The sequence below is a fragment of the Pocillopora damicornis genome, chromosome 1 (assembly GCF_964200805.1).
Source record: "Pocillopora damicornis chromosome 1, jaPocDami1.2, whole genome shotgun sequence".
Lineage (NCBI taxonomy): Eukaryota > Metazoa > Cnidaria > Anthozoa > Scleractinia > Pocilloporidae > Pocillopora > Pocillopora damicornis.
This window is the reverse complement of record NC_142670.1, coordinates 40,061,069-40,075,513: the sequence shown is the minus strand read 5'-3', so window position 1 is coordinate 40,075,513 and position 14,445 is coordinate 40,061,069. Positions and strand designations below refer to the sequence as shown.

General features: G+C 37.1%; 3 protein-coding genes across 4 annotated transcripts in view; 2 read left to right on the top strand and 1 right to left on the bottom strand.

Moving 5' to 3' along the window:
* Window positions 1-1,062: 1,062 nt before the first annotated feature.
* On the top strand, window positions 1,063-7,933 carry LOC113667683 (phenazine biosynthesis-like domain-containing protein). Its single transcript, XM_089187940.1, is given in 10 exon segments — window positions 1,063-1,288; window positions 3,492-3,591; window positions 4,179-4,277; window positions 4,961-5,023; window positions 5,371-5,423; window positions 5,760-5,790; window positions 6,282-6,366; window positions 6,543-6,760; window positions 6,817-6,879; window positions 7,252-7,933. Coding segments are annotated over 10 exon segments (924 nt in total). The 5' UTR covers window positions 1,063-1,189; the 3' UTR covers window positions 7,365-7,933.
* LOC149053847 (uncharacterized) lies at window positions 7,456-8,824 on the bottom strand. Its single transcript, XM_089187931.1, has 3 exons — window positions 8,638-8,824; window positions 8,437-8,532; window positions 7,456-8,337 (listed from the first exon to the last, which is right to left on the bottom strand). The coding sequence occupies exons 1-3, from the start codon at window positions 8,684-8,686 to the stop codon at window positions 8,237-8,239; spliced, it is 246 nt and encodes an 81-aa protein (XP_089044057.1). The 5' UTR covers window positions 8,687-8,824; the 3' UTR covers window positions 7,456-8,236.
* Window positions 8,825-10,617: 1,793 nt separating this feature from the next.
* LOC149053846 (phenazine biosynthesis-like domain-containing protein) overlaps window positions 10,618-14,445 on the top strand; it is a 7,309-nt gene continuing 3,481 nt past the window's right edge. Inside the window, exons 1-3 of one of the 2 annotated variants that reach the window (XM_089187917.1) lie at window positions 10,618-10,803; window positions 13,008-13,107; window positions 13,692-13,790. In XM_089187917.1, coding sequence (XP_089044043.1) covers window positions 10,705-10,803; window positions 13,008-13,107; window positions 13,692-13,790 — 298 coding nt within the window. In that variant the 5' untranslated portion in view covers window positions 10,618-10,704. The remainder of the gene's footprint in view (window positions 10,804-13,007; window positions 13,108-13,691; window positions 13,791-14,445) is intronic. The other variant, XR_016181224.1, reaches the window with a different exon arrangement.

Genomic DNA, 14,445 nt, shown 5'->3' with positions numbered 1-14,445 from the left:
TTCCCTTTCCCACATGACCTATCTCTCCCTATCAACCCCCCTTTAAATTCATTCCCTTTCTCTTCCCATTTTTTCTTTCTCGATCTGTATTCCACTTTCCTCTCATCCGTTATCGATTAACGGTTCTTATTCTTCCTTCATGTGAGCTTTTTCTGAACCCTCCTCCCTCTCTCTCACATATCCACTTCTATTTCCCATTTCTTTTTCTCCTTGTTATTCTCTAATTCTCCTTTTTTCATCCTTCATTCCCTCTTCCCTTGTTTATCTTTTAATCCCATTCTTTCCCTTGTCACTCCTCTCTCCTGGGAGACAAAAGATAGCGTCAGTCATAGAAGAGGACGGGAAAGCAGCACACTCTATTATCATGAAGTAATACGCAAGGGTGAAGTATGACTTCAATGCACCAGAGGCTTATACAGCGGGAAGTGAACTCTGAAATCACAATCCTTATTGGATAGCGCGCTGAAGACCTGACACAGACAGGAGAAGGGAGATGTGGTTCCTTTAGCGTTCTCTCGTTGTGATCCTCAGACACCCAGGGATAAGAGAAAAGGGGAAATATAAAAAAGGAATTAATGAAGAATTGAATGAACAAATGAGTGAACGAAGAATAATTTAAAAACTGGGAAAAGAATGAAAAAAGGCAAATAACTTTTATGGTCTCAAATCGATTCAATAACACCAAAAAAATTCCTGATTAGGGGCTGCTTTCCTTAAACTGAGGGAAAACCACCCGATTGATGGGTAATTCAGTTTGAAGAAAAAAGCTCTAAATAAACATGTAAACTTTTCTTATTTCTCATAATAATAAATGCACACTGGCAAGAAAATAAAAGATGACCAGTCACAGCTCATGGTTCTATTATAATAGCTGAAGCCCTTTTGCACAAAGGAGATTTTAAATAATTCCTAGATCCGTTGGGAGATTCAATTTTCCAGCCACGAAGGACTTTCAAGCAAGCGAACGAAAGAGGGAGCGAGCAAGAAAACGAGCGAACTAACGAACGAACAAAGAAAGAAACAAACGAGCTAACGAACGAACGAACAAACAAAAAGACGAACGAACGAACAAACAAAAAGACGAACGAACGATCGAAGGACGAAAAGAGCCTATACCAGCCTCTCCCTCCTATCACAACGTGTTGGAAAAAATGTACTCCGGGGAAGATTGGAGACGACATTATTCAAGATGGCGGTCGAAGCGAGTTGTCCAATCTTTGTAGTCGATGCATTCACCGACAAACCTTTTGGCGGGAATCCAGCTGCTGTATGTCTCGTGGGATCAAGGGTAAGAAACTTTCAATAGCAATGAGCGTGAGATTGGGCTAGGAAGACGATTGTGTGACAATATCATTAAATTCGCCTTGAATCAGGTCACTTGAACTTGCCTCTTTCAATACGGAAAAATAAAAGTGAAGTCACCGGGTTGTATTTACGTTTCGCCTCTATTCTTTTCCCCCTGAAAACTGGGACCTGAGAAGCATTTTGCTTCGAAACTTTTGAGGAGGGATTTGTACCAAAACTGACTCGTTTCCCACCCTCAGAATTTAAGGGTGACAGGAAGTTGGTTGGGGGTTGTTCAATTCAAACAGCAAACGTATTATGCCTTAAAAGAAAAACTTTCCTATTATTTTCTTTTACCTAAAATTTATCATGTGGCTTGAGAATTGAGAGGATTGATGGGGGTCTTAAATTTAGAGTGTGCTGGTGTAAAATTGTTCGCATGTGTACACTGTATCTCTTAATTCCAATTACATTACTACAAAGTGACACTTAATTAACCCCTTCACTGCCTACATGACATACTTAGTACATCGAAAGTTATGACAGTAACAGTCAAATCTCCAGCATTGGAAATGTAAAATAATCTGGCCTCCAAAGCTCAAAACTAGTTAAAAACTCTTGTAGCGCTTGTAGTGACCAAAACAAATATAGTTTATAAGATCCCAAGGGGTGTCACTCCAAGACGCGATTAACAAGGTGTTTAGGGGCTATTTTTACAGATTGAGATTGAAGAATAACAGACCGAAGTTGACCGTTCACACAAATCTTTAATCCTGCAAGCAATCGACCAAAAACCACAATCAACGATCAATCTCACAATCAATCAGTCAATTGTAAACTGCAACAATAATACAACGAAGTTCTATCAATCTAATGAAATGTTGGGAAATACATAATCAAAAATAGCATGTAAAAAACTGGGCCTTAACGCCGATAACAAGATTATAATGACAATGAAAAATACAAATACCCCGATAAATCAGAATAAGCTATGTCAAAGGACAAAAGTTTCGGTACAAATTATTAAGAATTTTGGTGGCTGGTTAACAGCCCATCGTTCTTATATGTAAATGGTGGGCTTTCACTTGCATCTGATACAATTTTAGCCTTTAAATCTCAAATCAATTGAAAATATGGCAATACAACAAAATATCTGTTTGTATACTTTTGCCCAATGCTGGAAAACTAAACTTAGAAGAACAAAGTTACAAAGGTACTTACATATTGGTCCCACTTGTGCCAAAGGTTTAAGAAACAAAAGGACGAAAGTTTACCAAGTCTACTCAAAAACTTACAAAGAACTGATTACAGGGACACTAAACTCGCTTTTATATGTGCGTGGTGACCTTGGAAGGTCCGATTACAAAACCAATAGAAATATATATACCTATATATAATACATATAAATATATATTTATATATCTATTTCATAACAATAGAAATATAGACCAACAGATAAACAATGCAACTATGTTGGTATCTAGGATCATTCTGCTATTATTAAACTAATCAATAACCAATTTAATAAAAATGAGCTTCTGGCTAGTGTCCTTAACAATTCTAAAAAACAATAAGTCAATTTGCATTGGCACAGGACCTTTGGTGATGGCAGTCAAGGGGTTATGGAATTTTTCTCAATTAAAAAAAAATATGCACTCACATTTAATTGTGGGAAATTGTAGCAAATGCTGTTGGAAAGTGCTCAACACACATGAGTGTAGAGCAAAATACAGTTCAAAATGACTAAAATGAAACACGCATGATTCCCTGTAACTCTGAGTTTCATGCTTACGCACTCGTCAGTGTCTGTCTGACGAGTGCATAAGCATGAAACTCAGAGTTACAGGGAATCATGCAGGTTTCATTTTAGTCATTTTGAACTGTACTCATATTTAAAATTGTTTTATTTATGGAATCTATGCAAGTGTGGTTGTTCTCTTTTGAAATTTCAAGTGCAGCATTATCTTCTTCCACTAGTGTAATTTGCAAGTTGATGTGAACCAGTAATTTTTATTGAATTAATTTGTTCTAACAAGCAGCAATTAGTGATGACATCTTGCAAAAAGTTGCAAAAGAAATTAACTTATTGGAAACAGCCTTTATCCTGGAAAAAAATGAACCTGACACATATTCAAAAGGTTAGGTTCACCAAACCCAATTGAGTTTTACTTAAGCTTAGACTCCATTTGCTTTTGTCTTAAATTTAGGAATTAAGTGACAACACCATGCAAAGGATAGCAAATGAAATGAATTTGTCTGACACTGCTTTTATCCTCCAAAAAACTGAGCAAGACACATACTCAAAAGGTTAGGAATAATCACAGCAAATAGCACCCATTTAACTAAGTTAGTCCTTCTTCTTTATCCCTTTGACCCTACAATGGACCTTCATCTAATTTCTCCTCACAACATCACCTCTGAATCACACCTTGAGGTCACAAGAATAAAGGAAATGATCACCAACTACAGAGGCTCTTGATTGTCAGGCAAATTCTCCTCATCCGCACCTGAGGAAATGTAGGAAGAACAGTATGGAGAATATGCATATTGATGTTAGGGTGTGAACAGTTATTGTCCTGGACACATGTGATGACTTATTTTATCCTCTTATTGAATATCCAAAACGTGTGCATTACCTTAAGTTAGTTTTCCTCTGTTCTTTTATGTCATTACTATATCTGTTCATAGTAAGCATTTTCATGTATTGGAGATAACTGAATGTAGAAACATTGTTTGAAAATCTATCTTTATAGCTGAAAATTACAATATGTTATTTCGGGAGCAAAGCGATTCTAGTGAAACACAAATTAATCTTAGTGTAAGTTTTTTATGACCTGAGTTTTTTCACCTCTCTGCCTATGTTGTATACTGAATTCTAATGTCATCTATTGTAGGTTCCTGTTTTGGTCTTCGTTGGTTTACCCCAGCATGTGAAGTGCCTTTATGTGGACATGCAACTTTAGCCTCAGCAGCTGTTTTGTTTGACTCCATAGGTAAGGTGTAACTCTCAAAAGTGATTAACAAGTAACTTCTCCCTGCAATACCCATGCACTATCCAGCAAACAGGTAATGAGAATACCTAAATCTATCAGGTAGAAGTTGTTATCATGATCTAACACCAAATCCTCATAACTTATTTACAAGGAAATGTGTAGTAGCTAAAGGGGAGAATTAACAATCAGATCTTAGGAGTTAAAGGGTTAAGAAAGTTGTGGTTTTTAATAAAAGCTTGTTACTGGCCATCTACCACCCTCTTTGGACCTGTTATCCCCTGGCTAGCCTGTGAGCTGGGGTACCTGTGGTCTTTCACACTTGTTAGTGAGTTATAAGCTGGCAGGGAGTCTCAAAACAACAACCTTACTCTCAGGGTCTTAGTTCTACCCTTCCTTTACCAAAGGAAGGAAATAAAGAGAGACCTGGGAATGAGGTTGTTGAAACAAGAGCCTCCCAACTTGTCATTTATTTTCAAATTTCCTATGTTTATCCACAAACACAGCATTCTGACTAGTCAAGAATAACAGGCAAATTACAGGTGTCATTACAGCACTCTTTTTATTTGCCCCAAAAATAAAAGCTGAAAATTACATTTCGAGGCTTCCATAATTTTATTATTTTAGTTTCAGCTTGGTAATTTGTTAATATGTAATCATGAAATCATTGAACATACCCTTACTAGGTAATGCAAATGCTGAAGTAACATTCGAAACATTAAGTGGGAAGTTAACGGCAAGACAGGAAGGTAGGAATCCTATTTGATGTAAAAGGTTAACTAAAAGTGCACAATTAGATACTTTGGTTTTCTTAACTAAGTTCAAACTTGATGATATAAATTGTCCACTGTAGAGAGTTTGTAAAGCTGACATTCCAAGCACTAGCCCCTTGTCAAAGCAAATGTCTACAGTAATTTTCTGGTCCATCAAAATAATACTAGAAAGTTTCATTGGTGAATACTAGTGGTATTTATTATTTGCAAGATCTTAAAATGAAATTGACAAGTCGAATCTAATTGTGCTCTCAATGAATTTGGGCAAGAATGTTGCAGCTGGCAATCATACATTAATTTCCTTTTTTCTTTTTCTGTTACAGGTTCATCAATTTGTTTAAACTTTCCTTTGAACAGCTGTGAACCATTACCTAAAGTATGTGTTAATTTCATTGTGTTTATGTACAGCATAGGGTACCAAATTCACATCTGGCCTTGAATGTTAAAAATTAACATTATTTTAAATTTTGTTTATTTGCCACTAATATGAAAAGTGGGATACTCTGTCTGGGAATTTTTTCATGAAAATTCAAGTTAAAAAATTCCTACCAACCAATATTGTCTATAATTGTGTGTTGACAAAAAATGGTATAGCATAATATTTATGATTATTGTAGCAGCTGTTTTGTGGGAGAATCAAAACTTGTTCAACTAGTTTGTTCAAAGCATGTTCTCACCTTAAAATCAATTGCTTACATTTCATTTATGTCAGGAAGAAGCAATGAAGAGATTAGTTAAAGCAGGTAAACAACTTTTTCTTCAACAATTTTTACAAGAGACAGGGAGAAGCCCATTTTGGTCTGGGTGTTATACCTCTAAAAGTTAAGTCTTGGAAACTGCTGGTTCTGAAGCATCAAGTGACTCAAATACTACCACTCCATCTGGATGGAACACCATCACATCCCATGTTACCTCCAACCCCACCCCCCCCCCCCCATTTCTTGTATTTCAACAGGTTTCCTGACATTTTCCAAAACTCCATTTTCACTCCATGGCCCAGAGGCCTGGTGAGAGTGAAGGGCCTTAGAAATTTCAACCCTTCAAAATAACGAAGTCAGAAAGGGAGGTGTCTGGAACAGCAAAGTCGTGACCACAAGTAGTCTACGGTCTCTCAATCTAACAAGCTTATCATTCATTCTGTTCACTGTAGGAAGGAAATAGGTCAAATAAGCAAAATTTACTTAACTAAAAATACTTATTAGAAGATAAATCAGTAACTGAAAATTGTTATTAGTTGTAGGTGACCTAAAGGTAAAAGACGTAGAATACTCTAAGACAACCAAGAAACTTCTCTTGTGTTTGGAGCCTTCATTGACAAGGTCAGGTCATGGAATAAGAATTAAAAAGAACATAAAATTACTTACATAAAATTAGGAAGTGTGGGCTAAAGGGCAAACCTCGTTACACAATTCGACTACACGTTTGTCTTATTGAGGCTACACTCAGTCATTGAATAGCATTGTATTTCTGATAAATCTTTAACTTTTGCTCACAGAGAAGATTTGGAAAACCTCTCCCCAGACTTCCAGGCTATGTTGTCCGCCCCCTTGTCTGGACTTGTCCGTGGTGTGATTGTAACCCTGTAGGGGACTAAGGCAAATGGGTGTGTGGATGGTAGCGGTGAGGTGTATGACTTTGTTTCACGTTACTTTGCTCCTTGGGTTGGAATATCTGAGGACCCAGTAACTGGGGAGTTTTAAAATAGCTTTTAAGGTAGTTCTATTCATTAATGTTAGTTTCCTTTTTTAACATTACAATCTTTCTTTTAGGCTCGGCACATACAGTTCTTGCTAGTTATTGGTCACAAAGACTGAAAAAAAACGATTTGTATGGTGAGTTCCATAATTCCATGTAAGGTTGTTTGAAATGTGCTGTCTGAATTTTGGAGTTAGTGACATTTGCCCGAGTTTTTAGTATACCCATTCCAAACAAAACAAAAAACAGCAAAGCTTGCCTTTTATTTGGCCTTACAAGGGTATATTTCCTGATTAGAGGGGTCAGTTTGTTGTGTAGTTTGATCCAACCCAGATGATTACAAAATTGGTGTCTTGAATCGTCGCTCTTTGAGTTTATCTTTAAAGGCTGTGTTAGGCTTGATCAACCATCCATATTGTGTTTAACTTGAAATGTTTCCCTGTCACGTTTATATCAGTGTTTTGGGAAGTTTAATCCGACTTTTCTAACATTTCATTTTCTTTTTTTAGCTCGTCAGTGTTCATCGCGTGGTGGAGAACTGAGAATTGATGTCAGGGAAGACAACAGAGTTGACATTGCTGGACAAGCAGTCTTAGTTCTTCAAGGAAGCTTACGCTTATGACAGGTGTCATGCAACCCCAACCTTTCTGATAAATAACATGGCAAACCAAAATTGCGGTTACAGAGAACACTCGCAATATGACATACACCAGTACAGAAATATTAAACTTTGTATTACAAGGACAAAAGCAGGATTGTGTAGTTAAGGAAAACATTTCTACATTAAGTTTTGTTTCATCAAAGAAAATTCACATTACAGCATATAACTAAAGATCTTCAAGAGAAAACACGCACTACAACCTTCCCACACCCTATGTGATGTTTCTCAGGGAAACACTTTCTGTAAACATAATTTCTTCAAAAGTTAAAACTTGTATTGTCATAGAAGTTTCTGAAACATGCACTTGTTAAGCATAAGTAATACCTTTCATTTAACCAGCAAACAGTCTTTCAGCCATAAATAAAACCTAGAGATTATCTAAGGTACCGTCAGTGCCCAAAACAAATGCATGAGACAACTATGACACACAAACTTCCTTAAAACAAAGATTTTCAACATCTTTTTAAATTTATTTCTTATTTAGAGAAACGTGGTCAGATAATAGATAATTATAACCAAGAAAGAGAAGAGATTTAGTTTATTGTTTCAGTTAGTCATGCTGGACGTAAGAGATTGCTGAGAAAGACCTTATCAGTGTTTGTTCCCAAAGGTGAAAGATACCATTGTCAGAAAGGTATATTATTTTCACTTGGCATTGCCTTGTTGCGCTCTTTTCCTTAAGATGGAACCCCCCCCAACCCCACCCCTTCCCTTTCAACATTGTAGTGCTTTCAGCTTTAAGAAGATTTAAGTGGAGCAAGGAACTAAGAAGGCTCATAACATTGTCAAACGGCTAACACATAACTTGTCCTACAGTAAAGTGAACTAGATTCCTAATTCATGTACTTCTTTTGTAGCTGTTCAAATTCATCACTTGTGACAAACTTCTTCTGGTCCCTCGCAACTTGAAGGTTGGAGAAAAGCTGTTGAAGTTCTAATAACAGAAATGAGTTGATAAATTGATGTAACTGGCCCAAAGAAACAATTTTTGAGACAACAACAACAAAATGAAGTTTAAAACCAAGTTTCTCACCTTTCTTTTCTTTAGACGACATAAATAACAACACCATATCGAATCGTTCAACATGACTAAGCTCTTCCAGAATGTGGCAAGCAAGTTTTTCTTCTCCTGTTACAATAACAAAGTGATCATAGGATAAGATTATGACTCCACTCCGACTAAGGTTTCAATCCTCAATTGTTCTTGAATTAAAAAGCTAAAGTTTGTCTTTACCTTGTGGAACAATTTCCTGGCTGAGGGCTGCTATAATGCTACTTAACATTGGAGCATCAAGTTTATTACTGAGAACTGACCAAAAAAAAAAACATGCAATGTCAGTACACGACCTTCTTTGAGGACTCCTCTAAACTTTGCCCCTTACTTGGTAATTTATATTCCCATTTTCCCTTATTCTCTCTTGTGTCCCTTTCTTAATATCCTTCTATCCTCCCCTTTCCCACATGACCTATCTCTCCCTATCGACCCCCCCCCTTTAAATTCATTCCCTTTCTCTTCCCATTCTTTCTTTCTCGATCTGTATCCCACTTTCCTCTTATCCGTTATCGATTAACGGTTCTTATTCTTCCCTCATGTGAGCTTTTTCTGAACCCTCCTTCCTCTCTCTCACATATCCACTTCTATTTCCCATTTCTTTTTCTCCTTGTTATTCTCTACTTCTCCTTTTTTCATCCTCCATTCCCTCTTCCCTTGTTTGTCTTTTAATCCCATTCTTTCCCCTATCACTCCTCTCTCCTGCCCCTTTCTTTCACACACAGCCCGCCCCCTCCCTCCCCCGTTCCCCATTTCCAGCATAACAAGTATCTTTACGGACTTTGTACCTTTGGTGAGGCGTTTCGTCTCTAGCTGCCTCAGTAAATCTGCATAATCTTTGGTATCATTTTTTTTCACCGAGTTCCACGCTTGAAAGAAATCATACGGCGTTTTCTAATGAAAAACAACCATGTTTAAACTTAAGTGATGTAACGCCATGACGTTGATGAAAGTGATAAGACTTTCATTGTACAGAAGCTACGTCAAGGATCACGATTTTCTCCCGAAAACGAGGATGAAAATTCAAAATCGAATGAAATCTCACAGTGATGGATACAACTCTCGTTGTTTCAGAAGCTTCATCAAGGGCTACGAATTTTTTTGCGAAGATATCGGAGGATCCGCAAAATTCAAAATCGATTAAAACGTTGAAGTGATCGTCAATCACCAAGGAAGGAATTTTGAAACAAAAAGGATCAGAGATAGAGGATGGAGAAGAAGCAAACGAAGTGAAAATGACTATGAAAACAGTATCACTGCTCATTAAAGATGTCAACCTTTGCAAGCTTGACTGGCCTTCCAGTTGTGGTCCCTTCCATTGGGTTAATTGGCGCTTTATCTGAAAGCTTGTTAGCTGTAGGAGGAGACGGCTGTTTCGGCGAGGGGACTGGCCCTTCGTCTTCCTGGGAGACAAAAGATAGCATCAGTCATAGAAGAGGACGGGAAGGCAGCACACTCCATTATCATGAAGTAATACGCAAGGGTAAAGTATGACTTCAATGCACCAGAGGCTTATACGGCGGGAAGTGAACTCTGAAATCACAATCCTTATTGGATAGCGTGCTGAAGACCTGACACAGACAAGAGAAGGGAGATGTGGTTCCTATAGCGTTCTCTCGTTGTACCATCCTCGGACACCCAGGGATAAGAGAAAAGGGGAAATAAAAAAAAGGAATTAATGAAGAATTGAATGAACAAATGAATGAACGAAGAATAATTTAAAAACTGGGAAAAGAATGAAAAAAAGGCAAATAACTTTTATGGTCTCAAATCGATTCAATAACACCAAAAAAATTCCTGATTAGGGGCTGCTTTCCTTAAACTGAGGGAAAACCACCCGATTGATAGGTAATTCAGTTTGAAGAAAAAAGCTCTAAATGAACATGTAAACTTTTCTTATTTCTCATAATAATAAATGCACACTGGCAAGAAAATAAAAGATGACCAGTCACAGCTCACGGCTCCACTATAATAGCTGAAGCCCTTTTGCGCAAAGGAGATTTTAAATAATTCCTAGATCCGTTGGGAGATTCAATTTTCCAGCCACGAAGGACTTATCAAGCAAGCGAACGAAAGAGGGAGCGAGCAAGAAAACGAGCGAACTAACGAACGAACGAAGAAAGAAACAAACGAGCTAACGAACGAACGAACGATCGAAGGACGGAAAGAGCCTATACCAGCCTCTCCCTCCTATCACAACGTGTTGGAAAAAATGTACTCCGGGGAAGATTGGAGACGACATTATTCAAGATGGCGGTCGAAGCGAGTTGTCCAATCTTTATAGTCGATGCATTCACCGACAAACCTTTTGGCGGGAATCCAGCTGCTGTATGTCTCGTGGGATCAAGGGTAAGAAACTTTCAATAGCAACAAGCGTGAGATTGGGCTAGGAAGACGATTGTGTGACAATATCATTAAATTCGCCTTGAATCAGGTCACTTGAACTTGCCTCTTTCAATACGGAAAAATAAAAGTGAAGTCACCGGACTGTATTTACGTTTCGCCTCTATTCTTTTCCCCCTGAAAACTGGGACCTGAAAAGCATTTTGCTTCGAAACTTTTGGGGAGGGATTTGCACCAAAACTGACTCGTTTCCCACCCTCAGAATTTAAGGATGACAGGAAGTTGGTTGGGGGTTGTTCAATTCAAACAGCAAACGTATTATGCCTTAAAAAGAAAAACTTTCTCATTATTTTCTTTTACCTAAAAATTTATCATATGGTTTGAGAATTGAGAGGATTGATGGGGGTCTTAAATTTAGAGTGTGCTGGTGTAAAATTGTTTGCATATGTACACTGTATCTCTTAAATCCAATTACATTACTACAAAGTGACACTTAATTAACCCCTTCACTGCCTACATGACATACTCAGTACATCAAAAGTTATGACAGTAACAGTCAAATCTCCAGCATTGGAAATGTAAAATAATCTGGCCTCTAAAGCTCAAAACTAGTTAAAAACTCTTGTAGCGCTTGTAGCGACCAAAACAAATATAGTTTATAAGATCCCAAGGGGTGTCACTCCAAGACGCGATTAACAAGGTGTTTAGGGGCTATTTTTACAGATCAAGATTGAAGAATAACAGACCGAAGTTGACCGTTCACACAAATCTTTAATCCTGCAAGCAATCGACCACAAACCACAATCAACGATCAATCTCACAATCAATCAGTCAATTGTAAACTGCAACAATAATACAACGAAGTTCTATCAATCTAATGAAATGTTGGGAAATACATAGTCAAAAATAGCGTGTAAAAAACTGGGCCTTAACGCTGATAACAAGATTATAATGACAATGAACAATACAAATACCCCAATAAATCAGAACAAACTATGTCAAAGGACAAAAATTTCGGTACAAATTATTAAGAATTTTGGTGGCTGGTTAACAGCCCATTGTTCTTATATGTAAATGGTGGGCTTTCACTTGCATCTGATACAATTTTGGCCTTTAAATCTCAAATCAATTGAAAATATGGCAATACAACAAAATATCTGTTTGTATACTTTTGCCCAATGCTGGAAAACTAAACTTAGAAGAACAAAGTTACAAAGGTACTTACATATTGGTCTCGCTTGTGCCAAAGGTTTAAGAAACGAAAGGACGAAAGTTTACCAAGGCTACTCAAAAACTTACAAAGAACTGATTACAGGGACACTAAACTCGCTCTTATATGTGCGTGGTGACCTTGAAAGGTCCGATTACAAAACCAATAGAAATATATATACCAATATATAATACATATATATATATATTTATATATCTATTTCATAACAATAGAAATATAGACCAACAGATAGACAATGCAACTATGTTGGTATCTAGGATCATTCTGCTATTATTAAACTAATCAATAATCAATTTAATAAAAATGAGCTTCTGGCTAGTGTCCTTAACAATTCTAAAATACAATAAGTCAATTTGCATTGGCACAGGACTTTTTGGTGATGGCAGTCAAAGGGTTATGGAATTTTTCTCAATTAAAAAAAGATATGTACTCACATTTAATTGTGGGAAATTGTAGCAAATGCTGTTGGAAAGTGCTCAACACACGAGTGTAGAGCAAAATACAGTTCAAAATGACTAAAATGAAACACGCATGATTCCCTGTAACTCTGAGTTTCATGCTTACGCACTCATCAGTGTCTGTCTGATGAGTGCGTAAGCATGAAACTCAGAGTTATAGGGAATCATGTGTGTTTCATTGTACTCATTTTGAACTGTGCTCATATTTAAAATTGTTTTATTTATGGAATCTATGCAAGTGTGGTTGTTCTCTTTTGAAATTTCAAGTGCAGCATTATCTTCTTCCACTGGTGTAATTTGCAAATTGATGTGTACCAGTAATTTTTATTGAATTAATTTGTTCTTACAAGCAGCAATTAGTGATGACATCTTGCAAAAAGTTGCAAAAGAAATTAACTTATTGGAAACAGCCTTTATCCTGGAAAAAAATGAACCTGACACATATTCAAAAGGTTAGGTTCACCAAACCCAACTGAGTTTTACTTAAGCTTAGACTCCATCTGCTTTTGTCTTAAATTTAGGAATTAAGTGACAACACCATGCAAAGGATAGCAAATGAAATGAATTTGTCTGACACTGCTTTTATCCTCCAAAAAACTGAGCAAGACACATACTCAAAAGGTTAGGAATAATCACAGCAAATAGCACCCATTTAACTAAGTTAGTCCTTCTTTTGGATCCCTTTGACCCTACAATGGACCTTCATCTAATTTCTCCTCACAACATCACCTCTGAATCACACCTTGAGGTCACAAGAATAAAGGAAATGATCACCAACTACAGAGACTCTTGATTGTCAGGCAAATTCTCCTCATCCGTACCTGAGGAAATGGAAGAACAGTATGGAGAATGTACATATTGATGTTAGAGTGTGAACAGTTATTGTCCTGGACACATGTGATGACTTATTTTATCCTCTTATTGAATATCCAAAACGTGTGCATTACCTTAAGTTAGTTTTCCTCTGTTCTTTTATGTCATTACTATATCTGTTCATAGTAAGCATTTTCATGTATTGGAGATAACTGAATGTAGAAACATTGTTTGAAAATCTACCTTTATAGCTGAAAATTACAATATGTTATTTCGAGAGCAAAGCGATTCTAGTGAAACACAAATTAATCTTAGTGTAAGTTTTTTATGACCTGAGTTTTTTCACCTCTCTGCCTATGTTGTATACTGAATTCTAATGTCATCTATTGTAGGTTCCTGTTTTGGTCTTCGTTGGTTTACCCCAGCATGTGAAGTGCCTTTATGTGGACATGCAACTTTAGCCTCAGCAGCTGTTTTGTTTGACTCCATAGGTAAGGTGTAACTCTCAAAAGTGATTAACAAGTAACTTCTCCCTGCAATACCCATGCACTATCCAGCAAACAGGTAATGAGAATACCTAAATCTATCAGGTAGAAGTTGTTATCATGATCTAACACCAAATCCTCATAACTTATTTACAAGGAAATGTGTAGTAGCTAAAGGGGAGAATTAACAATCAGATCTTAGGAGTTAAAGGGTTAAGAAAGTTGTGGTTTTTAATAAAAGCTTGTTACTGGCCATCTACCACCCTCTTTGGACCTGTTATCCCCTGGCTAGCCTGTGAGCTGGGGTACCTGTGGGCTTTCACACTTGTTAGTGAGTTATAAGCTGGCAGGGAGTCTCAAAACAACAACCTCACTCTCAGGGTCTTAGTTCTACCCTTCCTTTACCAAAGGAAGGAAATAAAGAGAGACCTGGGAATGAGGTTGTTGAAACAAGAGCCTCCCAACTTGTCATTTATTTTCAAATTTCCTATGTTTATCCACAAACACAGCATTCTGACTAGTCAAGAATAACAGGCAAATTACAGGTGTCATTACAGCACTCTTTTTATTTGCCCCAAAAATAAAAGCTGAAAATTACATTTCGAGGCTTCCATAATTTTATTATTCTAGTTTCAGCTTGGTAATTTGTTAATATGTAATC

Excerpts from the sequence above, each read along its gene's own strand:
- LOC149053847 (XM_089187931.1), bottom strand. The coding sequence starts at position 8,686 with ATGTTAAGTAGCATTATAGCAGCCCTCAGCCAGGAAATTGTTCCACAA. Across the intron at positions 8,533-8,637 it reads CCAGGAAATTGTTCCACAAG|GAGAAGAAAAACTTGCTTGC; the intron begins GTAAAGACAAAC and ends TTATTGTAACAG. Across the intron at positions 8,338-8,436 it reads GTCGTCTAAAGAAAAGAAAG|AACTTCAACAGCTTTTCTCC; the intron begins GTGAGAAACTTG and ends TTCTGTTATTAG.